This window comes from Dromiciops gliroides, chromosome 4 (assembly GCF_019393635.1).
Source record: "Dromiciops gliroides isolate mDroGli1 chromosome 4, mDroGli1.pri, whole genome shotgun sequence".
NCBI classification, from domain to species: Eukaryota; Metazoa; Chordata; class Mammalia; order Microbiotheria; family Microbiotheriidae; genus Dromiciops; species Dromiciops gliroides.
Window position 1 is genome coordinate 488,705,983 of NC_057864.1, and position 24,224 is coordinate 488,730,206.

A 24,224-nucleotide genomic window follows, 5' to 3' on the forward strand; every position below is an offset into this window, starting at 1 on the left:
GAGCAGTAGGCCTGGAGTCAGGAAGATCTGAATTCAAATCCAGACTCAGATACTTACTAGCTGTGTGACCAAGGGCATTTCACTTAACTGCTATTTGCCTCAGTTCCTTACTATAATATAAGAATACACTGGAGAAGGAAATACCAAACCACACCAGGATTTTTGCCAAGAAAACCCCAAAGCCCAAAGGGTCACGAAGAGTCAGGCACAATTGAACAACAAAGTCAATGTGTAGATTGTTTTACTGACTCTGCTTATTTTATTTTTCATCAGATAATATGTTTTTCCTTGTTTTTCTGCATTTTCTATATTCCTTACTTCTTATAGCACAGTAATTCTCTGTTAGGTTTATGTACCACAATTTATTTAACCATTTCCCAATTAATGGGAATCTATTTCCTTTCCAATTCTTTTCTACCACAAAAAGTGCTACTATAAGTATTTTGGTGTATATAGGGACTTTTTTCTTGTTAATGACCTCCTTAGACAGTATAAGCCAAATAGTGGAATCTCTAAGTCAAGGTTACATATTTATTACTATATTTGCAAAATTCTAAATTGCTTTTCAAAATGGTTGCACTGATTTACAACTTCACCAACAATCCACCAGTGTGCCTATCTTCCCACAATGCCTCTAACATTGATTTTTCTTAACTTTTGTCATCTTTGCTAATTTGCTAAACATGAGTTGAAGCTTCAGAGTGGTTTCTATTTGCATGTGTATTAATATTAGTGGTTTGAAGCATTCTTTCTTATGCAAGGAATAGTTATTAGGTATAATTATTAGCTGTTCGCAATTCTTTGAGACCTGTTTGTTCTAATCCTTTGACTACTTAACTGTTAGTGAATGACAAATGTCTCAGATAAGAGGCCGATATCCAAGGTAATATAACAATCCACTAAATTACATTACTGAAACGAAAATCTATTTCCCAAGACAGGTAGCCAATAGATATAAAAAAACTACTCTAAAGAATTTTACCTTATTAAAATCATGTGAAAAAATGTTCCCAGTAACTAATAATAAAATAAAGCCAAATCAAAATACCTCAGTGATTTCTCTCAAACCAGAAAATCTATAAAGATGACAACAGGTAGTGATAGTCCATGTTATCAGAATTGTGGAAGACTGGCATACATATGCATTGTTGTTGTAGTTATGAGGGAATTAGTCTAAGAATTCTGGAAAGCAGTTTGGAAGTTTATAAAGTGACTAAAATGCCCATACTCTTTGGCCCATTTTTCTACTCTTGGGCATATGTCCCAAAGGGGTCAATGATAAAAAGAAAGGCCCCATATACATTGAATTATCTATAGCAGCAATCCTTATACAGCAAAGAAATGGGAAAAAAAAAGTAGGTGTCCATCAACTGGCAAGTGACTAATAAAATTGCAGCAACTAAATATAATGAAACTTTATTATCCCATAAAAATGATGACTATAATGAATATGGGGAAGCATTTGGAGATTTATATCAACCAATGAAAAGTGAAATAATTAGAATTAAGCAAACTATACACACAATAACTACAAGAGTAGATATGGGGGAAATTATTAAAACTGAGTACCACCAAATTATAATGACCAAACTGGGATCCAAAGAAGAGGAAAGACAAAAGTTCCCATTCACTTTGAAGATGGGGGGGATTATGGATGTGAAACATAAGATGGCATCTTGGCATGATGGGATGATGGCACATGGATGTAGCCAATAGGAGGATTCAACTTCCATTTGGGACCAGGCATAGACATTTCTTGTATAAAAAAGCATGCCTTGTTTCTTTGCTTTCCTGGAGACTTGAAATCATAGAATAAGGTTTTCCAGTGATCACCTTGTACCTCCTATGGCATCTACATCATTCTTGAAGATTCTTTTCTACAGCCTTGACATCTAATGACTTTCCCAACTTCCCAAAGGAAATATAACACTCATTCTGATTTTGGTGATAATTGCTGCCATGTGTGCCTTCTTCCTACTAGAATGTAAGTTTTCTGAGAACCAGAAGTCTTTCCATTTTGCAATGTTATCTGCCATGACCCACTCAAGGAAACTGATTTTTGTTTGTTCTTCCCCAGATCAGACTCAAAGTGTCACCTGAGGAACAGGGTTTGCCTGGGGTGACACTCAATATTCACATGAGCTCCTTCTTTAGCAAAATAACTTGTCCAAAACCCTCAGTTGGGTCCAAAAATACTAGGTTGGCACAGGTTGCTTTTGAACCAGAAGGCCAGACTGAGGTTGGCTACTGAAGAGGTCTGGCACTGAGGGTCCAGGAACAGAGAAATCAATGCGAGAAATCAAAGGGAAGTGACAAGAGAGAGCATGGGGAAGGGTGGGTAGCATGCTGAAATATCAAGGGCAAAGGATTTGGACTTAAAAGGACTTGGTTCAAATCCTGTTGCCACTACTAACTACATATATGACTGTGGACAAATCCCCCAAGCTGTCTCGTTTTTCAGTTTCTATTCTGTGCTATGAGAGTCAGAGACTAGCTTATCCATTCCAGTTCCATTTCTTTGTTCCTGTGACCTTCTCCCAGGAGCCAGCCTCCTCATCTCTAAAATGAATTCTTTGAATTAGACAGGATCAGAGGTCCTTTCCATCTTTAGGGCTATGCTACTGAGTCTTCTTTGGACCTCAGTGTCCTCATCCATAAAATGAGGGGGTTGGACTAATGACCTCTGACATCCCTTAGGAGTCCATTCCTATGATGCTCTGTTGTTCAATGTGATCCTGCAAAAACAAGCATTTTAAACTTTGTCCAAAGAGTCACAGGACTGCTCAAGGCACCCAGAATCAACTCCACATTAGATAATTCCTGCAGTCAGTGATGCACCACTGAATGGAGAAACCAAAGTGAGAAAGACCTTCCCTGTTGACTTGTTCTGGAGAAAGTAGCAAGTTTCCAAAGCTGTTCGAGCTAAGCTTTCCCTCCTCTGCAGCAGAACAGGGCTTGCTTCCACACCCACAGGGATGCCCGCCTCAGCTTGCTGTTTTCCAGAATCAGGATGAGAGAGTGGCTTGAGGGATAGAGGCCTGCCATGGCAATTCCCAGGATTTCTTCCAGCATAGAGGAGCTTAAGATGGTTATGGATATGCCCAAGTGGTAGAGAAGGACAAGGAAGAGCAAGAAGACCATCCACTTAATGACTCTTCTATGGGCTTCTGTGCTGGGATCCCTGGATCCTGTGGCATTGAGCTGCATCTGCCAGGTATGTCTCCAGAGGGACAAGATAAGTAGGAAACAGGAAATCATAGTTATAATCAAGAGGATGAGAGGCCCAAGGTAGAGGAGAATGTGTGCTACTATGAATTGGAACCTCTTCATTTGGAAAGGCTTGGTGTGGTTCTTCTCTTTTCTTTCCATGTTCCCGATCAAATCATCCTTGAATTTCTCCCTGATGGGAAGAGTCAGGAATAAGTATATTATCAAGGACCCCAGCAAGGTCGTGAAGACCACCCTGTTAATTCTCCACTTGAGCCAGAGGAAGACGGGGTGGGAGAAGTGGGCAATCTTTAGGAAATAGTAGGCATTGAGGCAGGTGACAAAGGAGACACTGGAGTTGTTGGTCATGACCCACAAGTGCCCGGTAATCTTCATGTTTTCACTGGTGATATAGCTGTCCCTGTAAAGGACCCTCATCACTCCATCAACTAGCATGATCCACAGAAGGCACATTCTCGAGAAGGCCAGACTCATGAGGATGAAATCCACCAATGATAGCTTTCTGCTCTTTGCCCAGTCTATGCACTTCACCAGGCCAATGAATCCATTGATCCAAATCCCCACTATAGCTTCCACAGCAATCACAATCAGACATATATTTTCCAGTACATTTGTCATTCCTGTAGTCAGCCAGGCGCAGTGGACAAACCAACGTGCTCTAGAATCAGTGAAGTTGTGTTCAAATCCCACCTCTGATACTTAATAGCTCTGAGGCCTTGATCATGTCTCTTCTGTCTCAGTCTCACTTTTTTCATCCGTAAAATGAGAGTCTTACCATGTATGACCTCTGGGGTCCCTTCCAGATCTATGATGAATATAGCCCCATTTTAGAATAGCCCACGTGGTTACCATTTATTATCTGGCTTTGGTCCTAACTGGTCCCTTACGGCAAGCTCAAATATCCTCACCCCTGCTGAAGGATGGGGCTCCTGCATGCAACTCGCTTTAGTTTTATCTAAACTTTCTGGCTTCTAGTTTTCAGCCTGAACACATTCAACTTTAGTCTGAGACCATTGCCAAGGATATGATTTCCCTGCTGCAATGATGGCTGAGAGGCTGAGCTACTATTTGCTGAAATGCAAATTGGACAGATTATCTTTCAGTGCTTGGCACCCATTTTGCTCAGGCTAAATTGACCCTCTTCTGGTTTGGTGTGACCTTTCCCAAATGGACAACTCTCTAGGGGGTTTAGTTTCCCCATCTATAAAATTCCTGTTATACCCACTTTGTGGGATTGTTAGGAAGGTTCAGCACCTTCATTTAAGCATAGTACTTTGAAAAATTAATAAAAGCCAGTCTCTAGTGCTGTTCCTTCAAATAACATTTTGCTTTTCTTTTGCAGATTTCTGTCATTTGCAAGAAGGCAAGCCTTGACCTTCCTCTAAGTCACAGACAGAAATATGGAACAAAGGAGGACAGAAAGAAAGTCCCATGTCAAGGTTGGGTGACTTCTTCCTCTGGTGATTATAATTTATCAATCAAAATTCCTTGGGTTGAATTGTTTCCCTACCTATGACTTCTCTCCCTATTCCACTTCGTCCTCCACTTAGCTGCCAAAGTGGTCTTCCTAAAATCCTGGTATGACCATGTCACTTCACTACTCAATAAACTCTGATGGCTCCCTATTTCCTTTAGGATCAAATCTAAAATGTTCTGTTTGGCCATTAAAGTTTTTCATTCCTCACTCCTTCTTATACTTTCCTCCTCTCCAGTTCTCTACAGTACAGCAATATGGGTCTTGTTGTTCCTTGAACAAGGCTCTGTGCCTTTTCACTATCTCTCATGCCTAGAATGCCCTACCTCCACTCCTCTGATTCTTGGTTTCCTTGGCTGCCTTCAAGACTAAGATCAAATCCTACTTTCAGGAGCAGGCCATTCATAGTTCTCTCTCTCCCCTCCCCATGCTCCTTATCTCTCCCAAAGTGTTGCTAATGCCTACCCTGTTAGATTATTTCCAACTTTTCTTGTGTATTTCTCCAATGTACATTGTTGACTGCAGTTTGTCTTCCTCAGTAGAATGTAAGCCCCTTACGGACAGACACTATTTTTGACTTTCTTTGTATTTCCAGTACTTAGCACAATGCCTGGAACATAGCTCTTGTTGATTATTATAACCCAGCCCATTTTTACCTTTGTCAATTACCTTATAAAAATCCATTAATATTTTTTCTGTTATTTTAGTAATTTTATGGGAAGAAAAGGTAATCTAGAATAATTTGCATTCAATCTTAGGGGGTATTGCACTGAGATGGATTAAAGGCTCCTGTGTCAATACACAGGACATATACATATTCTGACATCTTTAAAAAATCCTGGTTAAGCATCTCTTTCTTCATAAGTATTTCTCTTATTTTATAAGATGTCCCCAAGGTTCCCCAAATGGCTCCAAGCTACTTTTCCACTATACTCAGGTCTCAATTCAAACAAATAATGATTCCCGTGAAAAAGGTCACATTATTTGAATTCATATTGCATATTTCTATTGGCTTGTAACAAATTACCCTATTTTACATAATCATAACTTTGAATAGTGCATATTTGAATGCTTACTGACCCGTCCAGGGGAGTCATTACTCTAGATTCTAATCAGAACCTTGTTGTATCTGGAAAGAAATTCCTCTGGACCTATAAACCTCCTGATGAAGGTGAAGGAAGAGAGTGTAAAAGTTAGCTTAAAGGTTACCATCAAGGTGCAGCTAGGTGGCATAGTGGATGGAGCACCGGCCCTGGATTCAGGAGGACCTGAGTTCAAATCCGGCCTCAGACACTTAACACTTACTAGCTGTGTGACCCTGGGCAAGTCACTTAACCCCAATTGCCTCACCAAAAAAAAAAAAAAGTTACCATCAAAAAAACCTAAGATCTTAGCAACTGGTCCTATCATTTCCTGGCAAATAGAGAGAGAATCAATGGAACAATGGCAGATTTTATAACTTTGGGCTCAAAGATCACTGCAGATGGCAACTGCAGCCAGGAAATTAAAAGATACTTGCTCCTTGGAAGAAAAGCTATAGCTAATTTGGATAGCATACTAAAAACAGAGAGATCACCTTACCAGCAAAGGTCTATATAGTCAAAGCTATGGTTTTCCCAGTGGCTATGTATGGCTGTGAAAGCTGGGTTATAAAGAAAGCTGAGCATCTCAGAGAATGCTTTCAAATCATGGCACTGGAGAAGACTTTGGAGAGTCCTTTATACAACAAGGAGATTAAATCTGTCAATTTAAAGAAATTAATTGATACTATTCACTGAAAGCTCAAATCCTGAAACTGAAGCTTAAATACTTTGGCCTCATAATGAGAAGACAGGACTCATTGGAAATGACCCTAATGTTGGAAAAGATGGAAAGCAAAAAGAGAAGAAAATGAAAGAAGTTGATATGAATAGTGTCATGGAAACAATGAATATGAACTTGGACAGACTTTGGAAGGCAGTGAAAGAAAGAAGCATTGGCCGTGCTATGGCCCATGGGGTCATGAAAATTAGGCACCACTGAATGAATGAACAACAAAAAAAAATGTGAACTCATTTCAAATAGCTATGAGAACTCTCCTGAGACTCAATTCTCTCCTAAGCTATTTTCCATTTTTCAACTTCTTGATAGATAAGCTAGAAATAAAATAAGAAAATTTAAAGTCCTTTTTCTAAGAACTTTTGTTTTGTTTTTTATCCTTTACTTTTGTTTTTAATATAACAATCTTTTTTATTGGAACTTACTATTTACGACATTATGGGGCTATGAATTGATATTATTCTGAATCTGACTACCAGGTAGGATCATCAGAGGAATACTACATTACTCCTGAGCCAGTGAGTCATGGTTCTTAACAGGCATGAAGAGTAATAAGTAGGTGGTAGACTGTCCTGGGAAAGGCTGGGAGAAGGACTTTGGCAAGAGCTGAGGTAGCATTCTGCTGACTTACTTTCTGCACTAGGATACATGGAGTGGAAAGATCTCACCTAGCTGACTCATTACACCTGCCTGTCTGCACCACTTTTGCCTGCAACTGTCATGAAGTTTGGCAACAATTTATGCTCCCTTACTGTAGAGTCAATTTCCCTATTCTTTGGTGGTAACTTCCTGTAATTTTCTCAGTTGTCATGTGATGAACAAAGTGTTGGATTTGGCCTTGATATCTGTTACCAAGTAGGTTAGATTCTTCCATTTCTCCTAATAGCATGGGGATAATAAGGCAAATGATGCAAAGAATGAAGAAACCAGCATAGGAATCCTTTTCTTAGTCAATATCACAATTGTCTCAGTTCCGTCTTAAAGAAAGCTACATCAGCAGAACTTCTGGACTCTTTTTACCAGTGCCTTAAAGGGACATCCACTTTTGTTAGAAGTTATGGCTACTGAAGTCAATCTGACAACTTTTATTTGATTTAGCTTTTGTGTTGGAGTTCAACTTATAACTAGGAGTCTGAAATTCCTAAGTGGGAATCTCCCCCACGAGGAGAGGGAATGAAATAATGTCAAGTAGAATAATAATAATAATAATAATAATAATAATAATAATAATAATAGGTTCTAATTTTGGTTTTGATTATATCTGAGTTTCATATGTAACTATTAACATAACAATAATTTTTTAAACTTATCTATTGTTATAGGGGCAACATCTATCTCACTCAAGTGAGGCTGGTTTTTCCTTAAAAGTTTATTAAAAGTAAATCTGGCCTCAGACACTTGACATTTACTAGCTGTGAGACCCTGGGCAAGTCAGTTAACTCTCATTACCCCACCAAACAAAAAAGAAAGAAAAAAAGAGAAAAAAGTTATTAAAACTGGCCTTGGGGCAGCTAGGTGGCACAGTGGATAGAGCACCAGCCCTGGAGTCAGGAGTACCTGAGTTCAAAACCGGCCTCAGACACTTAATACTTACTAGCTGTGTGACCCTGGGCAACTCACTTAACCCCAATTGCCTCACTAAACAAACAAACAAACAAACAAACAAACAAAAAACTGGCCTTGAGATTTTTTTTGTCCTTGAGATTTGATTGGTCCAGGGGACTACAGCTAAGATCATGGAAATCACTTTCTAGTCACCTAAGTATAAAACTCAGCACAGGAACAATCTGGGGCTCCTTCCACAAGCTACACAAGTTTTTGACCTGGAACCAGGGGAAATGGGAAGATAAGGAAACTCCTGACTAAATCAATGCTGGGTGATTACTGAATATTTTTTCCACACTACTGTCAAATAATTCACCTTTTGTTAACTATCAGATGATCAAAGTGTATCTCATTCTATTCCAATCCCAATCTTGAGCCACAAGATCTGCCTGAATCAGACTTGGTCTACAACATTACTTCTGTCCTTCATTTCCGGACTGGATTTTCCCTTGTAACAAAGAAGAAAAAACAACTAAGCCAAAACCACTGGCATATCAGCCATATCTGAAGCATATCCACCATTCCACACCTATCATTTCCTACCTTTCCATTGTAAAGATAGAAGTAAATTTCTCCACTTTCCTTGGGTTCACTATGCTTTGGGATATTAGTTCTTTTCATTTAGATTGATATGAATATCTAAATAGACAGATACATACATATATGTATGTGTAGGTAGATGATAGATAGGTGATAGATAGAAAAATTATAGATAGATGATAGAAAGGCACTTCCTTCTACTTTATTTAATTTTTAAAATTATCTTTTCTATTGACATTGACTATGCATCTGAAATTTGTTTACTGCATGACATAAGATGCTGACTTCTATTTGTTTTTGTTAGCCATTGGTTAGCCATAGCTCTATTATTTCTGAATTTTACTAATCTAATCAATTCTACTAATTAACTCCTCTAATTTCTATCCAGTATCAGATAGAAAGGGACAGCAATGTGGTATAGCGGCTAGAGTGTTGAGACTGGAGTCAAGAAGATTCATTTTCATAAATTCAAATATAACCTCAGATACTTACTAGATGTGTGACCCTGGACAAGTCATTTAACCCTGTTTTCCTCAGTTTCCTCTTCTTTAAAATGAACTGGATGGGGTCAGCTAGGTGGCACAGTGGATAAAGCACCGGCCCTACATTCAGGAGGACCTGCGTTCAAATCCGGCATCAGACACTTGACAGTTACGAGCTGTGTGACCCTGGACAAGTCACTTAACCCTCATCGCCCCACAAAAAAATGAACTGGAGAAAGAAATAGCAAACTACTCCAGTATTTTTGTCAAGAAAACCCCAAATGGGGTCACAATGCATTGGACATGACTGAACAACAACAAAAATTAAATGGAAAATGGACAGAACAAGTATCTATCTGCTTTGTTAATGGTCTTTTATTGTTGGAAGAAAGGAATGAAAGCCTTCAGAACTTTGGGCCGACCTCCTGAGGTAAACTAATGAGAAGACTTGCACAATAATACCACAGTGTGGTCAGGAATGGTTGGTTTGAAATTTATACTGTGAAAGAGAATTCCTCAATTAGTATGATCAGATCCATTTGAGTTTTAATTTGAATACTATGTTTTGTCAAAAGCATTTTTTATGCATTTTTAACATGGTCACGTGGTTTGGTTTTCTTGATCCGCTTACAATCTGTACTCATTGTTCACTTGCCTTGTCATTGGCAGGCAAATAAACCAGTTGATGAGGAAATCGACCACAAGCATCTTGAGGACCAGCGTGTTAATTCTCTCCTTCAACCAGAGAAATATGAGGTAAGAGAATTTGGTGATCTTTAGAAAGTAGGAGATGCTGAGGCAAGTAGCAAAACAGGCACTTGAAAGATCTGACTTCTAGAGACATCATTTTGCCAGAAGTACATATTTCTGACTAATGCAGAAATGTGTTTGATGTGATTGTCCTTATATAACTTATATCAGATTGCTTGCTGTCTTGAGGAGGGGGGAGGGAAGAAAGAAAAATTTGAAATTAGAAATCTTATGAAATCAAAGGTTGAAAACTGGCTTTACATGGAACTGGAAAATAATAAAATACTTTTACGATTTAAAAAATAAAATGAAAATGAAAAAAAACACAAAGTACATATGTTTTGACAGAATCTGGAATACAAGTTTTTAAAATTCTATGTTGTGATTATCCATGAGACAAATATGGAAATGGCCAGCCATTTAGGATGAAATAAATTTTCTGATCTTGACAATGTTCATGCAGCTTACCAATCCAAAGAAACTGCTTACCTCCCCCTCCCCCTTGTCCCAGGAATTCTGCTTTGGCCACAATGAAACAGATGTTCTGCCATGGACTTGGTATTCTACAGAGAGAACATTCCCTGTACATATCGCTATTAATGAATGGCTCTATAGCTAAAGTCAGCAGAACTAGTTCACACAATTTCCGATCATAATTGTCCATGTGTGCTCGTGGCTGAGGGGTTGAGCTGCTGTTTCTAAAAATGTAAATGATTGTCAGATTCTATTTCACTTTTTGCCATCTCTTCCTCAAGGATATTTTTATATTAAGGGAAATAAACAATAGCGTACAGAATGAAGAATGAAGAAAAAAATTAAGTTCAATGATGGAGGACTACATTCTTTTCTGCCTTGGGGCAATGAGAGTTAAGTGACTTGGCTAGGGTCACACAGCTAATAAGTATCAAGTGTCTGAGTCGGATTTGAACTCAGGTCCTCTTGAATCCAAAGCCAATGCTTTATCCACTGTGCCACCTAGCTAGAGTTATATTCTTTAGGATCATTATCTTCACTGAGAAGTGACAGGACAAAGCCAAGAGAGATTTGGAGGCAGGAGATTTGTTTTTGATTGCATCTCTGAAAGATACAGCTCTGAGCGATATCTGTGATGATCCACAAATCATTTTGCTTCTCTTTGCCTCAATCAGCTTGTCTATAAAATGAGGCAGAGAAGTAACTTGCCGCAGTGGATAGAGAGCTGGCTTGGAATCAGGGAACTTGGATTTAAGTCCCATCTCTGACACAAACCGATATTGTTACTGTGGGCAAATCATTTATCTTCTCATTGATCCAGGTGACTCTCTAATATTAAATCTAGAGAACATGCTAATTATCATTTGTAAAGGATATGAAATGGAATTTTACTAAGTGAGGAATTGAAGCAAATGTCTCTTGGCTTTGTGTATAATCTCATGCAAAATCTGGTTTATATATATATATAAATGTGTGTGTATATGTATATACACACACACACACGTACATACATACATAAAATATATGTACATGAAACCCCTGGCTGAGATTTTTCCTAGGAACAACTGTGATTTCTGTGAAGACTGAGGAAGGTCCTTCTTGTAGGAGGGAATAACACCATTGGGCTAAAGAAGTGGACCATATTAAAAACAGAAGTAGCAATTAAAATTGCATCAAGGAGCAGAGAACTAAAGTTTTTCATTTCAATTGTCTATTCATTTTCTAATATAGTTCTGTACTTCCCTTAATACTTCTCTCTCTCTCTCTCTCTCTCTCTCTCTCTCTCTCTCTCTCTCTCACTCACTCACTCTCTGTCTCTGTCTCTTCCCCTCCCCACTCTCCCCCTCCTCCCTTCCCTCTTCCTTTGGATTATTGTTAAGGTCTTTGAAAATTTAGTTCATTTTTTCTCATGTTTTGTGGTGAAGACTCTTTATTTTCTCTTCTCTCTTATTGATACAGTAACTCAGTGATGGAAATGTGCCTCTAAGCATAGACTGGGCTGCATCTCTTAGACTCTGGTAATGCGTAACAGGGAATTTCCTACTTTAGTATTAGGCAGTTTGAGGATGATGAACGTTGTTTTCCAGGTGGCCATGTGTAAACCCACAATGAGGATCTCTAGCACACTGTGAAAACAGAAGCCAGCCATTCATTGATCATAGAGCAGGAAGAGTCAATGACTAAGTGGACTTCTAAAAAGGATGGACCGCATCCTCATTCTCTTCTCTTCCCTACTGCTGATCCTATTAGGAATATTTAAGTATATCCTTGGGAGAAAACTGTTGCTTCTCTCCCAATTCCCTGCTGTTCAAAGATTGCTACTACATGGAAGTTAGAGTGGGTATTGATCTTTCTGTTCTTTGTTTTCTGATATCCATTTGAGTTTTAATGTGAATACTATGTTTTGTCAAAAGCATTTTTTGTGCATTTGTTACCATGATCATATGGTTTGGTTTTCTTGATCCACTTACAATCTGTACTCATTGTTCACTTGCCTTGTCATTGGCAGGCAAATAAACCAGCTGATGAGTAAGTTGACCTAAGTTTGATTTAAGTAATTATATATATATATTTTTTTTTTCTCGTTATTATTTCATTCTGATCTTAAAACACATGTAACCCAGCTTCTACCCAAGCCTGTGGTTGAGAGAATGTTCAGTGTGACATTGTGAACCTTCCGTAAAAAATCTATTTGAGTTGGTTTTAAACACTCTTCAAAGATAAACATGGACAGAGGGATCTTGGGATGTGTGTATACATATGTGAGAGAGAACTTTGACCTATTATTATATTTTAAAATGGAAAATTCATAATGATAACTAGTAGTATATCAATAGATAAAGGGTAGGAAATTTTCAAAGGGTAGGAAAAGATAATTTTCAAATGAAGAAACATGGATTTTTATATAACTGCTTGTAGAGATGTTCAGCCTCAGTAATAAACAAAGAGATGTGGATTAATAAAAAACCTTTTACAAACCACCTCATACCTATCAAATTTGCAAAAAAAAATAATGAAAAACAAGCTCAATATTATGGAGGAATTGGTACACTCCTTCACTACTGCCATACTATAATTGCCAACTCATTAGACCTTTTTGGAGAGTGATCTGGTGGTGTGTAGTAAAAGTTATTAGGGGGCAACTAGGTGGCACAGTGAATAAAGCACAAGCTCTGGATTCAGGAGGACCTGAGTTCAAACCCGGCCTCAAACACTTGACACTTACTAGCTGTGTGAACCTGGGCAAGTCACTTAACTCTCATTGCACCCCCCCCCAAAAGATATTAGATGTTCATACATTGAGCCCAGCAATAACAAGATTTGGAATAAGCCCTGAAAGTGCTGTCCAGAGGGGGTGAAGGGAATAGTTAAAATAGGCTACTGATCAAAAAATTTTTTTCATAGCAACGTAAAACATTAACTGAAGCAACTGGAAACCACTAAGTGTCCAACAGTATGGGAATAATTAAATTAATTGTAAATTAATGTAATAATTCATGATGAATTTAAAACCAATAAATAGAAGAAATACCAAGAAATCTGGAAAGCCTTTTAATAAATAATGTAATAAGAGAAAAAACAGAGGAATGCAGTATACAGGGGAAGGGGAGAGATAATAAATATTTACATAGTGCCTACTATGTGCCAGGCAATGTGCTAAATACTTTATAATATGATATCATTTGATATTCACTATAATTCTGAGAGATAGGTAATGCTATCTCCATTTTAAGGATAAAGAAACTGAGGCAAACAAAGATTAAGTGACCTTCCCAAGGTCACAGAGGTAGCAAGTGTCTGGGTCAAGATTTGAACTCAAGGCTTACTGACTTGAGATGCAGTACTGTATACATTGAGCCCCCTGATTGCCTCTATACACTAACTATAATCCTGTTAGAAAAAGTGAATGACAAGGAATGAAGAAAGAATTCAGATGGGAATCATAAGAGAGTCACTGAAGTAGTATTATGACACTTTAGACACCGATGTCAAATCATTCCAATGCTAATAGGTATATATTTGTATTGATTCTCAATATAAAGCTTTGAATAAGGCATTTTAAAAGATAAGCACATTGATTCCTTGCTGGTAGAACTGAAGGCTTGTAGATTACTTTTGAAGAACAATCTGGCAGTCCAAAAGAAATGTAATAAAATTAATCATATTTTTGAACCAATAATTCCATTTTGGAGATTATACAGTACTATCAGAAAGAAAACAGAAAGGATGATGTGCTTTAAAAAAAGAATGTTCCTAACTATGTTTGATTATTTTTTTAAAAAACCAAAAACCACCTGGAAGCAAACCAAATAATTAGCCAGAAGGTAATGGTTGATGATATTGTACTTTTATTAATATAATGCAACAATCATGCAATTAAGATTAATAAATATGAAGATTGCAATGAAATATAGGAAGACTTTATGAAATTAGAAGGGGGTGAAACTGAGACCAGTGCTGGAGCTCCCATGAAGCATCATCAAATGAGCCAATGTGAATGACATCTATTTGACAAAAAATCCTAATGAAGATTAGAGGGGTTTATGTTCTGTAATTAATTAGCTTAAATATCAATTGTAACTAATTAATATTAATTGTTCTCATTGATGTTAGAGGTTAAGTTTATAATAATAAAACATGTAATTTACAAAATAAGGAAATAAATTCAATTGGGCCCTCGGAGAATTGTTGAGAGATAAGGCAGGAATGAAAATACCTATGTGCTGACTCCAGTAAATGGCTGAGTCATATTTTATGTGAAACCACTACTTCCCCCATTCAATTAAATCAATTTCACTAAGTACCTGCTATGAGCAAGGCACTTCACTAAGCAATAGTGATGTGAAGACAGAAACAGCAATATTGAAGGCCAGTGCTGAGAAAAGGCCATTGGATTTACTAGGTAAGAGACTACTCATAATTTTGGAAAGAGGCTTCCACGGACAGAGTTGTGGCTTTAGATGATGCTAGATTGCAAGGGACTGAGAAGGGAATAGGACATGGGAAATTAGAGTCAAGGAATGTCTTGTTAAGAGCCCAACTCTCAGAAGTAAATGCACATTTTCCAAGTCTGTATATTTTTGGCTTGTACTTGCAACATCTATGGTCTTCACCTCTCTTTACATGCTTAAAACTTCACCCAGTCCCTGAATAAAGGACTTAGACTCTTTAGATTAAAATGTAATAGAATGACCATAAATAGTGAGATACATGCTTTCCTCACACTAACACATATTTTCCCCTGCTCATACACACCCTAAATTGATATCTTTGTGAGATGAACAGTTAGTTTAAAAAATCCCAAAGATTTAGAAAACATTCTCAAAAATGCAGAACTGTTAAAGTTTCCATCTCATTTTACATTTTTATGTTTGCTCATTTTAGACTCACAATCTATCTTTTTCTTTGTCTCTCTTGTTATTTTTTGTCTATTAGTTGTTTGTTGTTCTAGGGACTTGAGGACCTATAGGAATATCAAGGGAAGTAGAACAGAGGAACTTCCAGAAACAGCTCACTCCTATCCCCTCTAGCAGCCCCAGAGTAACCCAGCCTAATGTTGAGTATTTTTTGTGGGGAAAGGCCTGAGATAGCTCATGGACACTCATAGTACTAATGATTCTCACAGATATAGTTAGGAAAATGGTTTGGGATTTCAAAGAGAATTAGTGATCTGCAAGAAAAACAAACAGAAGAGCCTAAGAAATTGTCAAGGACTCCAGGATGTCTTTCTTCTCCATAAAGGATGTAAGGTTCACCAGAGTTTCTCCAGAATTCCAGCTAGGCTATCATGAAGGTCCTAGAGTGTTGAAGGCAACCCTTAACCCACCCCAGTCCCCTCAAAGTGTACAATCTCAGCTTTGTATTCCCCAGGAATAGGATGAAGAAGTGGGTCAAAGGGTATTGGGCCATGAAGATGAATGCAAACATGATGGTGACTTTCAGTTTCACCATTACTGGCTGGCAAATGAACAGGGAGATAAGGCAGTATCCCATCAACAACCCAAGGACCACCCAAGCAATTTCCTGTTTTAGCCAGAGGAAGACAAGGTGAATGAGGTTGGCGATCTTCAGAAAGTAGAAGACACTGATGCAGGTGGAAAACCAGGCACCTGAATCATGGAACAAGTTCTACATAACTTCCACATACCCCATGTTATCTGAGGCTTATTTGTCTAGATAGAACATAAGGACAATGTTAATCCATGTTATTGTTCCAAACAGACCAGTTCTGAAGATGGCCAAGCCAATAAGGATAAAGCCCAATGCAGACATTCTTCTAGTCTTTCCCCAATCTATGAAATTCAGCAGTCCAACGAAGCCATTGGCCAGAACACCCACTAAGGACTCTCCAGTGGCCACAATTACATAGATGTTCCCTGGGCCATTTGGCATGTCTGTAGAGAGAAGAGTTATTTTTAAATTTTGTATCTGATGCATGGATTTCCAGACCAGGTGAGCAGAATGGTATCTCTGCCCATTGATAGAACAATCATTATTCTTTTTGTGTATTATGGCCACCTTCAGCCAGAAAGTATACAGCATAATAAAAAGTGATAGTTCTCATTAAGAAAGCCACCTGTTGTCCTTGCCAAGCACTTGACTTATGCTGGTTGCCCAGACCCTGCCTTTGGTCCCTCAGTCCCACCAGGTGGCAATTACTCATGTGTGCTCCCAAATTTGTGAAAATGAAAATGATGGACAGATTCTATTTCACTGTTTTCTGCTTTCTTCCTTAGCCTAATTTGCTTAGTCAATAGTCCTATGCAACATAGAGCATTAAAGGGGGGAAAAAACAAAATTGCCAATTAAGCGTCATCATCTTTGTGATCATGGATCATCTTAGTCAACCCTCAATGCGTTACTAAGTGAGAAAGGCACTCAATTCATGGATTTGAATCCTAGCTCTGACTTGCATGTTTGTAGTTTTGGGTCCCCTGGAAAATGATGCATAAGGATGAAAATGAGAATGAGGATGACAATAATAATAGTTAGCATTCGTATAGTGCTTGAATTTAACAAAAAGCTAATAAACTCCAAAAGGTGGGGGAGAGGGAAACTAGGAGTAAATGAAACTACAACCAAGTGAATTCTATCAGAGACTGAGAGAAGATTTAGATGCTATGCTACTTAAACTCTGAAGAAATGGAAGTTTCTTTATGAGATTACATCTATGGAATACATATGTCTTACACATATAGCAAGACATCAATGACAGAAATAAAACTATAGTCAAATATTACTAATACATATTTATATACACATTTGAATAAAATATTAACAAAGAGGTTAAAATATATTAAAAGTATTTCCTGGAATTAGGATCAACTAAGGCCAGGAATTACATGAAAGATTGCTCAATATTAGAAAACTTTAAATATAAAAGATGATTTTCATAACCTTCTCCCTGAAGAAAAATCTTTTGACAAAATATAACACTCATGTATGTTAAAAACATAAAAAGCCTAGGAATAGAGGACCATCCCTTAGTATTTTTTTTTGGTGAGGCAATTGGGGTTAAGTGACTTGCCGAGGGTCACACAGCTAGTAAGTGTTAAGTGTCTGAGGCCAGATTTGAACTCAGGTCCTCTTGAATCCAGGGCCAGTGCTCTATCTACTGCGCCAACCAGCTGGCCCCCTTAGTATTTTTTTTAAAAACATTTATATAAAACCAAGAATTAGTATAATTTTTGATGGGAAAATATTAGAAACTTTTCAAGTAAAATCTAGGATAAAACAAGCAAAATGAGAAGATTCAAGAGAACATTGCATATATAATAGCAATATTGGGTTTTTGTTTTGTTTTGTTTTGTTTTTTTGGAGGGCAATGAGGGTTAAGTGACTTGCCCAGGGTCACACAGCTAGTGTCAAGTGTCTGAGTCCAGATTTGAACTCAGGTCCTCTGAATGCAGGGCCAGTGCTTTATCCACTGCACCACCTAGCTGCTCCTGTAGTATTGTTTTAAGAACAACTTTGGAAAAAAAACAACTTGGAACAACTAAGTCATTTTGACTATTATAAATACCTAAATTAGCTACAAAGGACATATAAAGGAAGACACTATCTGCATCCAGAGAAAAAACTGATAAACAGAAGTATGTATAGAATGATTTTACATATATAGCATACACACACACACACACACACACACACACACACACACACACACACATATATATAAAACACATGTATATATATATATCTGTGTCTAATGGTAGTCGTCTCTAGGGCGGGGGTTGGGAGTAGGGAAGAACAAAAGGAAAAATAAATTTACATGATAACTTTATTTTATATATAAAAGGAATAGCAAGTTGTACATAATAATTTGCCATTTCACACATGCAATCTTCTTTTATTCTACTAAGTTATGTAAATACCCATTTTATTTTATAAATTAAAAATAAAATAAATAAAAATTTTAAAATAATATTTGATGAGATACTTTAAATGTTACCTACAGCAATATGAAAAGACAAAAAGGAATTGAGAGACTGTCTACAAATATGAGAAATATGTAGGCAACCCAAGATTTGAGAAAAGAAAAGCCTCATTAAATTGAAAAAATCCAAGATAAATCTACACAATTTAACAACTTTCCTATATTTTAATAAAAGGAAAAAACAACCAGAATCAAGGGACAAAACAACAGGCCACCCAAAATAACCACAAAATCTGAGTATTCATCTGAGAAGGAAGCTATAGGAATGCTATGATAACTAATCTTCACAAAAGTAAAAATTTGAACAATTAGAGAAATATTCATTGTTTATTATTGGGACTTTGTCATTTTGGTTAAAAAATATGATGTTATCTAAATTGATTTATAGATTCAACACTCTTCCCATCAAACTACCATGGCAGAGGGGGGGGGGGGCCGCGACTAGGTGGTGCAGTGGATAAAGCACTAGTCCTAGACTAGTTCAAATCCGGCCTCAGACACTTGACACTTACTACTCGTGTGACCTTGGGCAAGTTACTTAACCCTCATTGCCCTGAGAGAGAGAGAGAGAGAGAGAGAGAGAGAGAGAGAGAGAGAGAGAGAGAAAACCATGAGGTTACTTTATAAAACCAGTCAAAACGGTAACAAAATTCATCTTCAGGAAAAATAGTTCTGAAATTTCAAAAGCAATAATGAAAAAAGAAATGAAAGACACCTTATAGTAACAGACCTCACTGCATTATAAAGTAATAGTCATTCAAACTATTTGGTGTGTATAACTTAATTGCTTACATTCATAAGTGGGGAGGCTGGAAGGGGGAGGAAGAGAATTTAGAACACAAAGTTTTTTAAATGGATGTTTAAAATTGTTTTTACATGTAATTGTGGGGGGGGGAATAAAATTCTAAATTAGAAAACAAAGAAACTATTTGGTGGTGGTTAAAAAAATATAGAAAAACAGAATGGCAAACCAGACTAGGGAGGTGGACACAAAAGCTTTCAAACACAATAATGTTTGATAAACTGAGGGACAAAAATGACTAGGGTAAGAACTATTATGTTAAAAATCCTCAGAAAATTAGGAAGGCATTTATCAGAAATTAGGTATTAACTAACATGTTATTCCATATTGGAAAATCTGATTCAAATAAATATATGATGTAATATTTTTAAGTCACATTTTTAAAATATATAGAGAAAACAATGAGAGAACCTCTCAAATCTATATGTGGAGAAGCATTCCTTTTTAAGGAAAAATTAGAAATAATCATAAAAACAAAATTAAACAATTTTGACTGTTAAACATTTTCCCGCAAAATTCAATTCAGCAAAGAAAAGGAGGAAGTTTTTCTATTGGGAGAACATTCTTTGTAGCAAAAGTCTTATAAAAATCTGATGTCAAAGATACATAGGAAATTGAAACAAATATATAAGTGGTAAAAAAAAAAAATACTCAGCAAATCACCAAAGCTGATAAAAATTGGAAAATGTTAATGTTGTAGTGCATTGTTGTTGAAGTTGTGAGTTTAGTTCAAGCATTCTGGAAAACAATCTGGAACTCTGCAATAAAATCACTAAATTATTTATACCCTTTGACTCTCATGATCTCATGTCTGGAACTATAACCCCAAGGAGTGTAATGACTAAAAAGAAAGGTCTGTAATATACTAAGCTATTCCTGGCTTCAAGTTTTGAGGTAGAAAGAAAAAAAACAGGAATAAAAAACAAGGATGTCCCCCAATTGGGCAATGGCTAAACAAACTGTGAATGAATGTAGTGGAATTTTGCTGTATATAAGAAATGACAAATACAAAGAATTTAATGAACATTAGGAAGATTTGTATACACTGATGTAGAATGAAGTATGCAGAACCAAGCTAATATGATATACAGTGAACAAAATTATGTAAAAGAAAATAACACAAAAATGTCAAAACTCAGATCAAAGTCAAGGAAAATCTTGACTCCAAAGGTATCATGAACATCTATACCTTTTGCTTCTCATTAGAGATATGATAAACTACTGGTACAGAGTAAAGCACAGGCTGTCAATACATCAATTTGTTTTTTTTAACAGAAGATTTCATTTCAGAGGGTGGTATTGGGAAATAAGAGAATGAAAAAGTATCAAATTCTTAAGAGACTAGTTATTATCATCTTTATATGTGATTTAATAAAGCCTAGTTATGAAAATAACATTGGATTTCCATGATCCTTACTCATCTGTAAGGTTGAAGTAAATACATTTATAAAACTTCTTTAAACAGTTGGTGATGGCTTCTTTTCTCCCTAGGAAATGCCAGATTTTTTAGCGTCTTCTTTTTGTAGATCAGTATTTCCCTTAGCCCTTAAAGAATATCCTGAGCTTCCATAGCACCCTCAGGGCAGCCAGCCTTAGTCTGTTGTGTCCCACAATGAGGATAATGGAATGAGCCACAGGGTAGATAGTCATAGCCATCAAAGTAAGCAATATAAACACTTTCCTTTTTTTCACTGGGATATTCAAAAGTATTGAAAACATGCCTGTATAATACAGAACAAAGAGGAAGAGGAAAGAGACCATGGATTTCATGACTCTCACGTGAGCCTCCATGCTGGGGTCTCTGGAACTTGTGGCATTGAGCTGCATCTTCCAAGTGTGTCTCCATAGTGATAAGATTAGCAGGAAACAGGAGATCATGGACAGAGCAAAGGGGATGATACCCACCATACCAAAGACTACCAGGATGGGGAAGATGTGGGTTTTATATTCCTGGATCTTCTGAGTCAAGTTTCTTTTGTTTTCTACATCAAAACTAGTTTGGAAGTCATCACTCACCAATGTTACTGTAAGGCAAATGAGAAAGGACAGAAAACAGCACCCTAGGAGCACCCTGAGGACTCCCCTGTCAATCCTCCACTTCAGCCAGAGGAAGGCAGGATGGGAGAAGTTGGCGATTTTCAAGAAATAGAAGATACTGAGGCAGGCAGAGAACCAGGCACCGGAATTGTTAGCCAAAGTCCACATGACACGAAAGATTCTCAGTCTGTTCGAGGTATATAAAGAAGGATAGAGTGAGATGAAAAATAAATGTGATGCTATGATTCCTAACAGACCGATTCTGGAGATGGCTAAGCCAGTGAGGATAAAATTCAGGAGGGAAATTTTTCTTGTCTTGACCCAGTCCACACAGTTCATCATTCCAATGAAGCCATTGGCCAAAATTCCAAGTAGGAGCTCTCCAGATACCACAGTCACACAAATTTTATCCAATGTATTGGACATATCTTGAGAGAGAAAACCTACCTTTATTAGTTCTGTTGTTGAATGGATATCTCACCCAAGTTATAAGGATGATATCTCTTCCTTTTGTGGCAAGAATGTTCTCCTCTGTCTTGATCCCAATCTGATGTTTGATTATAAAGCATCCGAGACCATTATGGCCAAAGGATACAGCTTTCTTTCAGGCAATCACTACTGCCCCTTGGAAACCTCTTATCTAAGGATTTTGTGCCCATATCCTGCACAAATCCCCTCAGCATTGTCAGATGGTAATTTTCCACGTGTCCACCTGATGAAGAGGCAGAGCCGCTTTTTTTTCCAAAATGTAAATGGAGAACAGATTCTATTTCATTGCTTTGCACTTTTTTCCTTGGACTAATTTGTCTAAATAATCAACAATCTTCAAAATACAGGCATAATGGAAGGCGTAGAGCCTCAGGAGATAGAAAAGCTAGGTCTTAAATTAGCTAAAACCTTCTGGCCACCAACGTGCTAGAAAGATAAATTGCAGTTCCCCTTCCTTTCTTTCCACCAACACATACCTACACACAAACACATACACATATATATCTATCTACACTGATTCTTTGTGATGTGAAGTCTTAATTTATAAAGCAACAAGCTTCAATGGAAAAAAAAATGTCAAAAAGATAGAGGCATTCTAGAGTTCATCTTAATATTGATCTTGGGCTGAGTTGGTCAGAATCTCAATCTCTCCATGTCTGTCTCTGACTCTATTACTTTCCTTCTTTAGATGATTGTTTGTATAAGGGCTTGAGTAAGTGACAAGTGAAGTATCATAGGATATATACCTGCAAAGGACCTTTGAGGTCATCTGGTCCAAGTTAGCCTTTCTGACTGTAACGATTGGAATGATGCCACCTGCTGCAGACTTACTGTAGAAGAGTTCCACCCATGAAGTGAAGGTCTTTGAGGGCAAGACCAGGAGTCTTTTCTTTGGTGGGAGGAAGTGACGTGGGTGAGTGGGAGGAGGAAGGAAGAGACTGGCGCTCAGTCTCGGGCTCTTTCCTGAGGACGCTGGTGGAGCGGGGAGCTAGAAATGTGCTCTCCCTTTAATAGATAGGAATCTAGGCCTTTTCTTCTCTCTTTACCAAATTCTTATTCTCCTTAATAAATGCCTAAAAGCCTAACTCTTGCTAAAGCTTATAATTTATTGGTGACCACTCATTAAATAGTTTAGACAGTTTAGCTAGAATTTTAGCCCTTAACAGGACCCTCTGTTTCCTTATCTCTGAGATGAGGAGGTTGAACTAGATGGCCTCTAAGGTCCCTTTTAACTTGAAATCAATGATCATATGTACCTCTATGATCCTCATTTTACAATTAAGGAAAATGAGGCAAAGAGGGGTTGAGTGAGTTGTCCAAATTCAAGCAGTGGCAGTCAAGATTTGAACCCAGAGCCTATGACTTCAAATCTAATATTGTTTCCATCACACCAGGTGAAATAGAGCAGAGTCAAACAGACAAAACTCATTACTGTTTCCATGGGTATCCCAGATGTTAACAAAACTTATGGTGTGTCTATATGGCAGGAAACAAAAAAGGTGAAAGATGTTGAGCATCACCCTCTCAGGAAGAGCCAATAAAACAGCTTTGGATGTCTGGAATCCCCAAGGACCTGTGCCTGTGATGGATGGAAAAACCATAGTAAAGATATTTGGGACTTAGATGGCTTCTTTCATCAAGGGGGACACAAAGGTGCCACAGCTCTAACTATGGATCTCAGAGTTTCCTAGAGCTTTTAAGTTAGCCCTGGACTTCCATAGTACCTTAATAGAGGGTGGTCTCAGCCTGTTGTTCCCCAGCTGGCTGTGACCTAGAAAGCAAACAACTTAGCCTTATTATTATTATTCAACAAAGAAAAAAAAAGTTTGAGATTCTTTTAGTATGGCCAAGTAATATACTTCAGAGAGGAAGAGGAAGTAAACGACATCTTTGATGGTCCTCACATAGATCTCCATGCCAGGTTTTCTAGAGCCTTTGACATTGATCTCCATTTTCTGAATGTGTCTCTACAGTGATAGGATTAATGGAATTGGGAGCTCAGGGAGAGAGAAAAGAACAGAACCTCTTTTTCCCATACTTTAGAGGATCTGGGGGAGAAAGGTCAGAAATTTGTCTACTTGGATGTTCTTGGTCATATTTATTGTTTTCTGGACCCAATGTGGGCTCTAAAAACATCACTCACTTTTACTAACAGCAGAAGGTAAAGCAGAAAATAGATTAGGGGGCAGATTATCAATATTGACTTGGCCCTCTCTTAATTCTCCCATTTTAACCAGAGAAAGATTGGGTGAGAGAAATTGGTGATATTCAGGAAGTAGAAGCTGCTGACAGAGCTGGCAAATGAGGCACTTGGCTCATTTCAGGATCCATATGACCTGCATGGATGTCAGTGTATTTGTGGCATAACCTCTGAATAAAACACAATTTCCCAGCTGATCAACATTATTGCCTACAATAGACCAAGTTTGGAGATGGTTAAGCCAGTGAGGATGAAGTCCTTTTAGGATAATCTTCTGGTCTTGACCCACTCTATGCCATTAACCAGTCCAATTAAGCCATTGGCCAAAACCCTCACTAGGAAATCTCCAGCACCCACAATAACAAAGGTGTTCTCCAGAGCATTTATCA

At 37.6% G+C, this 24,224-nt stretch overlaps 2 protein-coding genes across 2 annotated transcripts; both read right to left on the reverse strand.

Annotated features, from left to right (window-relative positions):
* Positions 1 to 2,922: 2,922 nt before the first annotated feature.
* On the reverse strand, positions 2,923 to 3,846 carry LOC122755336 (taste receptor type 2 member 7-like). The gene has a single exon (XM_044003648.1). The coding sequence runs from the start codon at positions 3,844 to 3,846 to the stop codon at positions 2,923 to 2,925; it is 924 nt and encodes a 307-aa protein (XP_043859583.1).
* Positions 3,847 to 20,648: 16,802 nt separating this feature from the next.
* On the reverse strand, positions 20,649 to 21,572 carry LOC122755338 (taste receptor type 2 member 7-like). Its single transcript, XM_044003649.1, has one exon. It carries the CDS (start codon positions 21,570 to 21,572, stop codon positions 20,649 to 20,651), a length of 924 nt encoding a protein of 307 aa, XP_043859584.1.
* Positions 21,573 to 24,224: the final 2,652 nt, after the last annotated feature.